This window comes from Engystomops pustulosus, chromosome 3 (genome assembly GCF_040894005.1).
Source record: "Engystomops pustulosus chromosome 3, aEngPut4.maternal, whole genome shotgun sequence".
In the NCBI taxonomy this organism is placed as follows: domain Eukaryota; kingdom Metazoa; phylum Chordata; class Amphibia; order Anura; family Leptodactylidae; genus Engystomops; species Engystomops pustulosus.
In genome coordinates, this window is record NC_092413.1 from 112,369,426 (window position 1) to 112,383,307 (window position 13,882).

The 13,882-nt window shown below is 37.0% G+C and overlaps 1 protein-coding gene across 2 annotated transcripts in view; it reads right to left on the reverse strand.

Annotated features, from left to right (window-relative positions):
• The window catches only part of CRYBG1 (crystallin beta-gamma domain containing 1), a 195,140-nt gene that overhangs the window by 1,694 nt on the left and 179,564 nt on the right, over positions 1-13,882 (reverse strand). For both annotated transcript variants that reach the window (XM_072141862.1, XM_072141863.1), the window contains 13 exons: positions 13,734-13,860; positions 13,167-13,202; positions 12,685-12,839; positions 11,682-11,808; positions 11,395-11,540; positions 10,755-10,881; positions 10,065-10,094; positions 8,220-8,332; positions 7,700-7,829; positions 5,170-5,309; positions 3,999-4,122; positions 2,796-2,954; positions 174-336 (listed from right to left, as the gene is read on the reverse strand). In XM_072141862.1, coding sequence (XP_071997963.1) covers positions 174-336; positions 2,796-2,954; positions 3,999-4,122; positions 5,170-5,309; positions 7,700-7,829; positions 8,220-8,332; positions 10,065-10,094; positions 10,755-10,881; positions 11,395-11,540; positions 11,682-11,808; positions 12,685-12,839; positions 13,167-13,202; positions 13,734-13,860 — 1,577 coding nt within the window. The remainder of the gene's footprint in view (positions 1-173; positions 337-2,795; positions 2,955-3,998; positions 4,123-5,169; positions 5,310-7,699; positions 7,830-8,219; positions 8,333-10,064; positions 10,095-10,754; positions 10,882-11,394; positions 11,541-11,681; positions 11,809-12,684; positions 12,840-13,166; positions 13,203-13,733; positions 13,861-13,882) is intronic.

Here is a 13,882-nt window from a genome sequence, read left to right on the forward strand (position 1 = left end):
GATTCCCAAAAAGGGGCTTTCTATGGGTCAAATGACCTGCGGCTTCCCCGGGCACAAGGAGAAAATTTACTAGGGCAAGTACAATAAAGGTGATCATATAAGGGTGTTGTACTTAAGCTAGTGATATGTGGCCAACCCCCAGTTTGTATAGTTCCCCAAATAATTAATCTTACCTTTGATATCCAAAACAAAGTTGGGTTTGGAGCGAGAATAGATCCTGCCATCTGGGCTAATGTTCCACAGCATGCTTGCTCCAGTCTGTTCAAGGCTTAGGCCAAGTTTGCTTCCAGTAGTTATAACTGTCCCAGCATTGGCCAGGGTACAGTCTTCACCAATCTTTGGATATAAGGAAAAAAAAAAGTTTTATCAGCTTAGCTTCATATCTCAGTCATGTATAATCCTACATATTAAAGATCAATAGAATGACTCCTGGAGAGGAAAATCCTAATAGTAAACCACAGCTACACATCACAATATTATATATAACCATCGGATGAAGAGCAGGGTGATGTGTATTGGCATTGCAATCAACTCTTAGGGAGTATATATGAAACATAAAATTCACCTGGAAAACAGACCATGATAAAATCACTAAAAACAAATATAAAATGTGAACGTGTCCAATATGAAAATAAATACGGTCCCTGATATCCTCACTCCTGCGAGTCAAATGCGACTCTAACCCTCCTAAAGTGCAAAAGATATGCGTGCAGTGAATTTGACAAAAGCTGCCGGCAAAGTGCTAATTTGCAACCCTGATACACTAGCTGTTAACAGGCTATATATGGCAGAAAGACTCACAACAATACATCAACAAACATGCACGGTATAACAAACAATAATCATGATATCACCTGTGTCTATGAGAAAGTGGGGACTGGCTTCCCCAAGCATTTTACCACCTCTTCTGTGAGCATTTTTATAGAGTTATAATAAATTTTACAATTCAGTATTAACATTACTCAAAAATATCGGTAAAATAAAGGTAATTACAACTATAAAATTATCTTTGTTTGGGCATACTGCAATAAAAACTGATGGTAACGGATGCTAAGCTGAACTGACAATGATCTGTATCTGAATAGTTTTAATATTCTAATAGAAGTGGTTTGTGAGGGCAGCTTCATCTAAGGTACTGAAAGTATGACAATAAATTAGGAAACCTTAATTAGGCTACATTCATACCTAGTTGTAGCCCACACTTGCTCAGAGTGTTTCCCCGTGATGTAAGTGTTCTTACATGTTTTTTCCTGACATTATGCAACGTATACTTTGCATCTGCAAAAAGGATGCCTCCGTTTGCCAGTACAGGGAGTCCCCGACTTAAGTCATTTTGACTTGTGATCGAACCCTAGTTATGAACAGAATCCCAACTTCTCTTCTCTTCCTGCACAACGGCAACTCATGTTTTTTTGTTCAGCAGGGTAGATAAATGGAATCTTTTGAGTAGATGTGTTGGCAAAGCAGGGACCAATATCATCGGGTAATTCCTATCACCTGTTCATATATGGTATTTCTACCTCTCTGAGGGCTTCCCCTGACACAAGGTCTCTAAATGATTTAATGTTATTCAATAAATTAGTTATTGGGATCAGAGGGGACCTCCACAGTGAGCATAAAGAAAATCTACCATCAAAATCCAGTGTGATAAACCAATGACACTCGTGCATAGATTCAGACACTAACTGTGGTAATCTTCTTATATTTGTTATCCATGGTCTCCTTCCTTCTTAAAACAACTTTTGAAATTATGCTATTGAGCAGGAAGAGCTCTGGAGGGATTACCAGAGCTCTTGGTTGCTGAACATTCAAAGGCCGTTACAATGAGCATGGCAAGGAATTTCTTATCCTCCCTCTGCTCTCTACCTCCTCTTACTACCTGTGTAATCAAGCAGCTACAACAGGAAGTGCAAAGGGAAGGGGAGACCTGCTGTGCTCATTGTAACAGCCTTTTAAGCTACAGACTAATTAGCATAATTTTAAAAGTCGATTTTAGAAGGAAGATTACCACAAGTCACAGTCCATGGATCTATAAGTAAGGAAGGGTCACTAGTTTATACTTGATTTAGATGACCATTAAAGGTTTTTATCTAAGAGCTGCACTAGAGCTTCCAAAGAGTTACACTATTACACAAGCTTAATGCACTTTCATATAGTGATGGATATCTCTCTATATATCTACATTTTCATTTTTTATAAAATTTTTTACGCATATAATTCATAAAATGAAATGTAAGTAAAAATTTGCAAGAAATTAATTATACATTAACAATAGCGGGACAAACTTAATACATAAACTGGTCACAAATTAAAGGCTATACTGTAAAAACTAAAGTATCTTCCTGCAAGCCTCACCAGCAACTTGTGCTGGTGAGAATATGCAAGCCTCCTCGGTTACCCACAATCTCTGATAATTAAATTTACACTTACTAAATATACCAGTTCTGACTTGCTGACTTGCTTCAAAGAGTCCATACATACTGTATATTTATAAAGGAAAAACAGGTTTGGCCACTGCCAATGTACAAATCCACATGATTACCCAATACAAAAGATCATATGGCCAAGGATTATTTACATTTATTTTGGACATTTGTGCTGTAGTATTGAGGAATGACTACATTATGACTTAATTTAGTCAAAATCTGATATAAAAAAATGTCTCTGAAACCAATTTCACTTTATATACCAGTAGTAATAGCTGTAGTTATAATTAGAATAATGATGTAGAGTAAAACGTGAACAAACATCTTATAATAATACAAAAAAATTCTATATGAAATCCTAAAATTTACCCGGCATCTAAAGACTCCTTTGTGATAGACCCATATCTGATCTTCAGCTCCCGTGTCCTCCATGACTTGTATCCTTAAAAGTTTGATATCATCCAGGCTTCCGTTGGTTGACATAAGCATTCCATTGGCCTTATTCCGAAGCTTGAAGTATAGTCGTTTCTTGAAAAAAAAATTCTTTACTGTAACAAGCTGAGATGATGTAGCAAAATTCCATACAACATGTCTCAGTGTAGTTTACATTAAGAGTTCAGCAAATTATAAGACTATTTCATTTTGCTCATTTTGCAATACAATTATATGTTAAATTGTACCCTAAAGAGAGGGTTTCAAGTTTGTTATGAGTAACGACAACAACAAGACTGGGTTGGATATGTGAAAATTTGTGGAATGGTTTAGTACATCAAGATTTAAACATTACTTTGCCACACAAGTCAACATGTTCCCAGCCCATTGAGTGGAGAATATACTATCTTCAGTAGACAGCAGTCCACATACATGGCATGCTATAAGTGTACAAGTTATATTTCATTAATGCTCATGTGTTTGAGGCAAAAGAGGTGGGAAAGGACATAGGATGGCAACAAGTGAGTTCCCTGTATGGCAATTGTATTTTCAGAGTAACCATAAAGTACCATACAGAACTTATTATGTTGATATCATCATATGCTCAGTTTGCAGGTCTGATGGTACAAAATTAGAGTAACTTAAAAGTAATGGCTTTATAATCCTTTGAGTAATTGTAACTAAATGATGAACACGTATTGGTAGGATGGACATTTAAGCCAGCCTTTTACTTTAGCTGTGTATCCCGGTTGGACTTGTCCACATTGGTTCAAAGATTATTGATTGGCATTATGCTGGAGCTTAGTTGTTCTATGTAATTATTTGTGGGGATTGCCTTACCTTTGGAAAAAAATCTTGAACTTATGGACTGGTACTTATGTTCTCTGAAATGTCTCTATGCCTGAAAAGTTGGGGGTAGGGGGAGGGTTGGGAAGTTATGTATACTTTGTGTATTAAGAACTAAGTGTCTGGTCTTTGTTTCACTATGTAAAAAAATTGAAATAAATCCTTGAACAAAAAAATTTTGATTAAAAAAAAAAAAAAGGAAGTGTATCCCGTTACTATAAATTCCTAAAGCTGCTTGAGCAACAATCATTAGCCAATATCAACAAAAAATGAAAATGTTAGCAAATACCATACCTGTGGAAGTGGACGCAGAGATCCAATTTTATCCCATTCACTGAATTGAGTCCACTTTGCAATCTTTCCTGGTAGAATTAATAACTGTTTACCTCTGTAGTTTTCATATTCATAAAATACCCATCTGAAATGAAGATGAGCTTAATTAAGAACAAGGATTCCAGAAAGTAAAACATTGTTTACATAGTTATAGTAGTATCTATAGTTTTTGTCTACCACCAACACTATACAATAATGATACACATTGCATTGGTGTTGCTGCATATTTCCTGTTAAAATAAAATTATGTAGCCCTGCAGACTACATAAGAGAGAGAAGAAAAGCCACAGGGAGAACCATGATAAGTACAGAGTTTGTTTTCTATATAAAGATTGGCTGCTGCAGGGTATTACATTACTAGGGAGGCTGCAGAGCATAGAGATTGTATAAGAGAAACAGGGGAAGAAGGAAAGATGTTAGTGTGATTAATACTTCACTTTTAAAATGGGGAGTAAAACCCCTTAACCTTCGAGGTACTACTAAAAAGTATAATTCATACTGAAAAATAAAGTCACCACTGTACACACATATATTTTCATGTTGGGACAAAGGGCTAAGCCTATATGTCCCCAAAGAATATTTTATCCCTGAATTGTACTGTCCCTATGTTACAGTGGGACCAATGCATTTCCCACCCCAGAGTTATACTCTAGTCAATAAATTTTCCCAGTTTTGGTGGTAAAATTAGGCGCCTTCGCTTACACTCGAGTATACCTGGTATTAATTTTTAAAGCAACTATTAAATGTATGGCAGCATTAACTATGCTACCATGTAGGTTGGGGCCAGTCTGGTTATTTCTGCACTGCAATATCCACTGCAGAACAAGTAAGTACATTCACCACACAAATAGCACGTTACACTACTTTAGGTAGAATTACATTTTTGCATTTCAAATTACAAACATTTTGTGAAACCCACAGCAATAATTGAGCCATGTAGGTTAAAACATGCAGCACAGTGCATAGTATGTTGCATTTCCACTTTGTAAACCACAGCAGGGTAGTCATGATTACATCTCTATGCAGATTTTTCCTTTTAAAATTGTTTATTGCTAGAGTTTTCCAGCGATTCCATCAAAGCAAAAAATGTTTGCTGTGATGTAATTGCAACATGACAAATAATGTTACTTACACTCCACCTAGGACCTCAAGAGACCGTAAATCTGGAGAATAGCCCATTGCTTGTAGATTTGGGGTTTCCTTGCTAAGTTTCACTCTTCTTCCTTTGTAGTTTTCTTTACCAAAAAGAACTAAATTTGGATCTGAAAACTCCTATGGAAAAAATACACAGAACAAAGTAATTAAGTCTTACAAAACCAGGAAAGAAATCTTCAAGAGAACATGTCATTTGAATATGGTGTCTGATCTGCAACTAGAAAATTATTGAAGAAAAGGAGCGAAGGTTTACGTCTTTTTGGATAAAATTTTAGTATAACTTAGAATTCATTTACCTTATATACTTGTGTATAAGCCAAGTTTTTCAGCACAAAAATGTGCTGAAAAACCCCACCTCGGCTTATTCAAAAGTCAATAAAAAAATAAACTTACATACTCACCTTCCGGGGCTCCCGATACTTGGTGCGGCTCCTCTTCTGTCTTCTCCGCGATGCCCCCGTACCCGTGGCTCCTCTTCTTTCTTCTGTCTGCTGTAACAGCTGGCAGAGCTGCGGCTATGCACTCTGCTGGCCTGTGCACACTATGATGCAGCGGTGTCGCCGCTGATGATGTCATAGTGTTGCGCTGTTACAACAGACAGAAGAAAGAAGAGGAGATGCGGTGACTGAAGCATCGAAAAGAAGACAGAAGAGGAGCCGCGCTGAACATCGGGGGCCCTGGAAGGTGAGTATGTTAGTTTATTTTTTTTTATGTGCTTGGCCAACTGGGGGCTCACTGGCTACTAAAGGGGGTTGGCTACTAAAGGGGGCTGGCTGGCTGTATACTATTGGAGGCTTGCTGGCTATATACTGGGAGGCTGTGACCAATGCATCCCCCTTCCCCCGGGGCTTATACTCGAGTCAATAGGTTTTCACAGTTTTGGTGCTAAATTAGGCGCCTCGGCTTATACTCGAGTGTATATGGTACTTATATTATTACTGCCTATGCTGTCCAGTGGACAGTTCTACTTGTTTAGGAAGCTCACACAGAGAATAAAAATAATTACCCACACAATTACGGAGAGAACATACAAACTCTTTGCAGATGTTGATCTGGATGGGACTTGAACCCAGGACCCCAGCGCTGCAAGGCTGTAGTGCTAACCACTAAGCCACTGTGTTGTTTATCACCACCCTACTACAAAATATAGAAAGGACCAGGAATATAAAATACTCAAGTAAAAGTTGTAGGGAGTGCCAAAAATCTGAATATTAATTTTCTAAGCTACTCTGTGCAACCTGTTTATAACACACCACGGGCCACATTTACTAAAGGCCGGGCATCAGTTTTCCGTTAGACTTTGCATATTCTTTTCAGTGTGAACTTGGATACATTTCTGTTGCACATGACACTTTTTGTGGCGCGCCCTGGACTATTCCCTATGTAACACAAATTTCTGCACAGAAGGGGGCGTTCCAGTGCAGAAATTGCACCACACTTATCATGCAAAGTGTGACAGAAATGTGTTGCACACCCCATGTTCAAGGTGCACCATAAAAAAAGGTGCACTCTGTTAGAGCAGTGTAGAGGCACCAGATTCATGTAGAATGTGAGACACAAATCCTGATTCTGGGGCACTTTGCACACTACACGGGTAAACTGCACATAATACACACTGCACTGTTCCTAGTAAATGTTCTGCAAAAATAGTTCTCTATAAAGTTAAGCCTCTGAATGGCCTGAGAGCCTCTTACTGTTTTTTATATATTTCCTACACTACTAAAGAAATGTCTATAGTTGATTGGTGGGGACACTTCCACAGTGATCAGCTGTTATACACTGTTGTCTAGGCTGGAAGATGCTTTGTCCATAGTGTATGAGGCATTCTACCTCTCAGGGAAGTTAATGAGAGGTGGGTCTGTAGTGTGGCCAGACAGCCGATATACCAGTGGTGGCGAACCTATGGCATAGGTGCCAGAGGTGGCACCCAGAGCCCTTTCTGTGGGCACTCAGGCCATTGATCCCAAGACATAGCTCACCAAACAGGACCAAATTCACCAAATCTTCCTGCAGACCCAGGCAATTTAAGAGATTCTACAAATCAGCGCTATTTTAAAACAACACTTCATTGGCTGTTGGGAACTGCGGTAAAAGTGAGAAAGTGTTTGAAGAACTGCAGTATGTAGGTCATCCTACTGGACCCTTTATTCTTCCTCTACAGAGAGACCCTGGTGAGAAGCTACAATGATAGTCTAAATGTGCCCTCCTTCTTTCAACTGTATTGGTGGCCTCAAGGGGCTGATACGATTGATAGATGTTGAAGAGCAGGTAGCAATAAGTTACTGCTTAAAACTCAACGTTGGCACTTTGCCGTAAATAAGTGGATTTTGGTTATAGTTTGGGCACTCGGTCTCCTAAAGGTTCGCCATCACTGTGATGTACCATGGACATAACATTGCTCTTCAAGCTCTAAAAGTAGTGTCTTACAACCAATCACAAGGGTTCACAGGTGTTGTAATCTATCTTATTGATAGGCCATTAGTAACTCTTCAATGTTATGTACTTACATATTTTATTGTCTTTACAGATCTAATAATTGCATCATGTGGGCACCCCATTGCACATAAATTGGGAAAGCTGCCTTCTTCTAGTACCCATGTACTCCCTGAGAAATCAGCCTGGTCATATGCAGCCCATCTGAAATTGAACATGACAACAATTAAGATAAGATAAGATAAGATAATCCTTTATTAGTCCCACAGTGGGGAAATTCACAGCGTTACAGCAGCAGAGAGGGTACAGAGAATATTAGGGATAAATGAACAAAAATAAAATGGGGATAAAAAGACAAAAAAGAGACAAGCAATGATCGGCAGTTTGATGTTTAGTCAAACTAAAACTAAAAGTACAGTCATTCAGCTAACAACTATATATTTACTGCAGTTCCCTAACATAATATTCCAGGCTATACTTTAATATATGTTATAGCATCAGCATCAATTAAAAATTATTTTCACAAAACCTAAAGTAACCTAGAAATGTGAGAACATTATCGACTTTTATGAAAATATTGGGTTCCAATCTTACCTGCCAGAAGTAACCTTGCATGACATTATTTTAAAAGACTCCTCAATGTTACTTGTATCTGCCTCCAATAATTGGCTTTGACCTTTAAAATCTGGCTCCGAAAACAGCTGAACCTTAAAGTGACACAAAAACATTTGAATAGAGCAAGAAGCAGTTAATACACATATAATCCCATTACATACAAACCATAATACTTGTCCTTGCATTAACCTTTTAGCAAGCTAAAATGACAGTATGCATTTTTGCAATGAAAAATGTTTTTAAAGGGGCAGGCAATGCAGTAATTAAAGGCCTCTGCAATTGGAAACCTTATAAGGAATCAATTGATTCTGAACCTGATAATGGAATCCAGGCCAGAAGGGTTAACTAGAAGAATGTAATAAACATTCCAGTGCTGCTTTAAAAGCTTAACTGTGGAAATACTCCACCATCCTCCCCTGAAGTTTCAGATAAAACGGTGCGCAATAATGACATGCATGCATTAAATCTTGCGCAATAACGACATGCAAAACTTGAATTGAACACAGACCCATTGTCTTCACTGCTTTTGTAGGACATGCATTTTTATGCAAGTATACTTTTGCAAGTATATGGAAAATGCCCTATACAAGTCTATAGGGGCACATAAAAAACATCTTGTGCTCTGAGTTACATGCAAGTAGAATGGGTATTAATGATCCGTTGCTATATAAAACATCGATGCAGTTATCAGTCTATTTTGATACTCTAAAAAAAGCATTAACTGATCAAAAACAAGTATGAAAAAAAACACTGAACAAACTGATTAAAAGCACAAGGAAAGCTGCTGCAGTGACAGCTGGACTGTATATACTATAGTCTATATAAGGGAAGATGTATTGAGTACAGGTGTTACAATGTAGAATATTTTACTTTTATTTAAAAAAATAAAAAATTGTCAATTGCAGTCTGTGTAAGCGTTACATGCACCACAGCCAGGAGCTGTAGCGGCTGTGGTTGTAATGTCACTGCTACTCTCATCTAGTAACGTGATGGGGGTTAACGTGATGGTTCCGATAGGGGGCCTATGTCAGCATCAATACAGTTTCAATTCACACCTTTAGGGTTCATTCACACATCAGTTATTTTTCTCTTTCTGGCTTAAATGATTTTCAATGATGCCTTACTGTAGCATTCTTTTCTAGATGTTTTTTCACAAGTCATGTTTTTTCCACTGATCCGGACATGTGAAAAAGCATATACAAAGGATTTTTCAGCAAAACATCAGTGCAAATCACTGAAGCCAGGAATTGTGACAATGGCAATCTTCTTTTATTTGTTATCCATGGCTTCTTTCCTTTTAAAAATTTACTTTTAAAATTATGCTTATAAGGGGTCTGGGAAGTTTTACCCCTACATGCTGCAGCCCAATTTTTAAGTACAAAAATAAAAATTTCATACTTTTAGTATTCAAAACATGTTGCGCAATTTGGTTTGCCAAACACTGATCTCAAAGTTTAAGTCTTAAATTTATAAGGATTACGCGGCAGATATTAATTCAGCACTGTAGAAGGTAGGATGAGGACGGCATGGTTCTCATAAACACTACCAGGCTATGAAACAAATTTATTTTTCTGGCATTCCTACATTTTATTTGTGCCATTCATTCTATGAATCTGTAGCTATAGCACTCTACAGAGAATGACTTCTTATGATGACAGATATTTATAAAGTTGAACTACTCCGAAAAAAGGAAAATAGTGGCTCATACTGCACCACATAAACTTAAATTAGAGATGATATTTAGTTAGGCTATTGAATAGTTTATGATCATTTATGTTTTAAAGTAAGCAAGCCATATAAGAGTTGACATCCAGAAATACGTACCCTAAAATTTGCTGCATTTTCAAGAACTTCCTGTAAGAAAATGAATATGTAAAATATAATTATAAAATTATTTAACAAAAACAATATTGTATAGGTCAAGGTAAAGAAAACAGCAAAATCTATGATTTAAACCAACCCTCAAGCTGCATAATTAGCCGGACATCTTGTCCAGCACTCCGGGCTGCCTTTTATATGCGTTTTTTCCAGGTTGATCCCGGCGTGTCATGACTAGCCAACACAAGCGCTGGGATCAACATGAAGAGAAGAACAGGTGAATATGTGTAGGCGGTTTTTACCTTTGTAAAGTGGTAGATTTCCTTTAAGGTAATTTATTCATCCTATTTCCATAATTAAAACAATTATATATGCTAATCTTTTTTTTAATTATTAGCAAATACATTTTAATAGTCTGTGACAGTGTGCCAAATTCAAACTTTGCCTTCCCTGGGCAGGTTGCCATGTACTGTAAGCTGTATATGAAATTCTGCATATATTTTGTGCTCAGAGTCGCAGAGTTAATGGTACCACACTATTGGTGAATCTCACTATTATGTAAAGATAATAAAATGGCACCAGAATAATAAAGACTTCCTGAAGACTTGTTTCTAATTCTTATTGTACCATTTAATGGGATACATACAAACTATCTGCTAACAAGCCAAGGATTATTTGTAATGTGCTGCGACTTACCATGAGTATAGGCTGTACTGAGGAAACCTTGCAGTTTTTGGCTCCCCAGTCACTAAAGTTAGAGTACATTCCTTTCTCCAGGATATATTGTTCTCCGGTAAAGTCAGGGCATTCATAAGCCGCCCACCTTTTGTGTGACAATAAAAATGAATTGTTTTTTTCATGAGACAAATATTATTTACTATATACCATATCTTATTGTATAAAACATTAATCTCTACCATCTCCAGAGAACTGTTTAGTGGGAATAATCTATTTAACATTTCTTCTGAGTTGTTTCTTTTGACACTAGCGGTACAAGAAATTGTGCACTAATATGGAATAATTATTAATTAATATCAAAAATTATATAATTTGGACCATAAATAACAAGCTCTCATATGGCACTGTAAAGTGCGAAAATAAAAAGTTTAAGCTTTAGGAATGCATTTAGTAAAAAACAAAAACAATCACAGAAAAGGGCTACAGCATTAAGGGGTTAGTACTGAATACTGAAACTTAAGAAAATGCCTACAGAGCAGTGACTGAAAATGGATGATTTCTGAACCCATTACATAGTTGGGTTCAACAATCTTATATTATAAACAAATTGTGAATTGAGGAGTATAAAATAGAAACAAACATGCACAGTGATACTTACACTCCACTTAGTACATTAATGGATCGTATGTTCAGTCCAAAACCAGTCTCTTCCATGTTTGATATAATACCCAAGACGTTGATGTTTGATGCCTTCTCGTCGAAGTCTTTTTCACTATACATTACCATATGTGGTGTGGAGAAGTCCTGTAACGAATCAACATAAGCTAAACATAAATGTTCTCAAATGTTTCCATTATATATATATATATATATATATATATATATATATATATATATATACATATATATATATATATATAGTGAACATTATAGAAAAGGACTTACAGATAACATGGGACGTAAAGATTGCAACAGTCCATTGTAACCTCCCCACTGACTCCATTCCTCATAATCACCTTCTTCAAGTAAATATTGGTGACCTTCATATCCAGGTTTCTCATAAGCAACCCACCTAGAAAATACATCATACTCAAAATATTGCAATGACACCTATCTACTAAATAGATACAGAAGAATCTTAATAGGAATCTTAAAGGGAATCTTTTACACCACTAAACTAAGAGCACCTTCAGGCAGGGTTAAAAAAAATCCAAGTAATAATCTAAGAAATATTTTACAACTGCCCTTTTCATGTTAAAGCTTGACAGTTTCCCTTACCTCATGGTTATGCAAAGAGACTGGAAGAAGAGTGACACTTAAGATGCCCCTAACTTAGGCTCTATACCACCATGCTATAGAATTATATTCCTGGTGTCATTCTAAAGATGAGAGTCTTTAAAATGTCACAGGCAGTTAGAGAAAATGGTTATTTGGTTAAATGCATAATCCAGATAAAGGTCCAAGACTTTGCCTTTCCAGCTTTTGTGTTTACTTCCAGTGGATAGAAATCTGTCCGTGGTCATGTGATGGACAGTCAGGTGCACAAGCCATTATTATCACACAGCTCTGATTAGTCTTTGTGATAATAACAGCTTATGTACGTGCATGTCTATCACAAGACCATGGACAGATTTCTATCCACTGGGAGTAAACATAAAAGCTTTCTATAGAAGGATAGCAAGAAGAGATCTCAAAAATGGTGAGGAATTGATAGAGAAATTATATTGGGAAATGGTATAACTTTTCCAATCATTTGCTGAAAGTGGACAGCCCCTTTAATTTCCTGTATCTTAAAATGTATAGCACGCAGAACCACAAGCCGCATTTGAAAGCTGCAATTTTCTCTGATACCAGAGATACCAGACCTTTCTAAGCTGTCCTTAGTTTGTATAGTACATGCTACATCTACTACAAGAGGTAGAATTTAATAAAGTATAATAATACTCACAACCCACTAAGAACTTTTATGGATCCAACAGTACTAAATGTAAGTGCTTTTTCTTCTCCAGTAGCTTCTGGTATTTCTAGTTTTTCCAGGGCAAACATTTCTTTGTCAAGCTCCACCTGTCTGCCTTCAAACATGGGCTTCTCGAAGATAATGATCTGTAAAAGAATTTATATTAGACATAACTAACATACATTTTATTTTTTTTATTATTCATTTTAAAAAATTTTCTTTATTCATACTGTGTAGTGAGATTATCACTCATTTCCTTCATTTAGCAAAATACCATATTGGACTTTATGACAAATTCATATGTATTAAGATCCTCCTAACGGCATTGGCAAAAATTATCTTACATGGCTTTTCAAAAGTTTCAGAGAAGCGATTTTCAAGGGACTGAACCCACCAAGCGCTGGCTATATATTTTTCCAAATATATAATAAACAATAAATACCAATAATCTATATAGTTAATGTTGAACTTACCATGGGCTCATAGGGGATTTCAACCTTGCGGCTTCCCTGTGAAGACATCAATAGATCTGTTTATCTGATGTTAAAGACACATTTCATTACAATCACCTTTATAAATAGCAAGGACTTCATTTTTGTAGGGAGAGCAAACCACCATGTGCAAGAAACCTAGCCCTTAAAAAGGAACTTAAAGGGAATCCGTCACCAGACTAAGCCCTGTTAAAGGACATCTATCACCAGATAGCACACTGACATACTGGTGTGTGCCCCCTCTGGCAGAATTTTCTTTTAGCTTCTTATGACCTTGTTTTTCAAGAAAAAAGGGCTTTAAAAATTATGCAAATGGCTACGAACAAGAGGCAAAGCTGGTGGAAAGGATGGATTCGGGTTCTTGGTAGCGCGGAGGAGTGGCCGTTGGCTTCTGCCCTGAGCACCACACTCCCCCCGATTGCCCATTTGTCAGACAGCGTTGGCCATATATAAAGACATTGCCAGAGAATATGCAACTAGCCATATAAGGTACATTTTGTAGTTTAACAGGGCTTAGGCTGTTGACAGGTTCCCTTTAATATTACTCACCATTTTCAATGGCCGCATTGATCCAATGTATGCCTCCTGGATGTTTAAAAAAGATAGATCAGGGTATTCTCCTGATTCCAAAATGAATGGTATTCCCTGGAAGCCAGATTCTTCATAAATAAGCCACCTGGAACAAAAAAATTAATTAT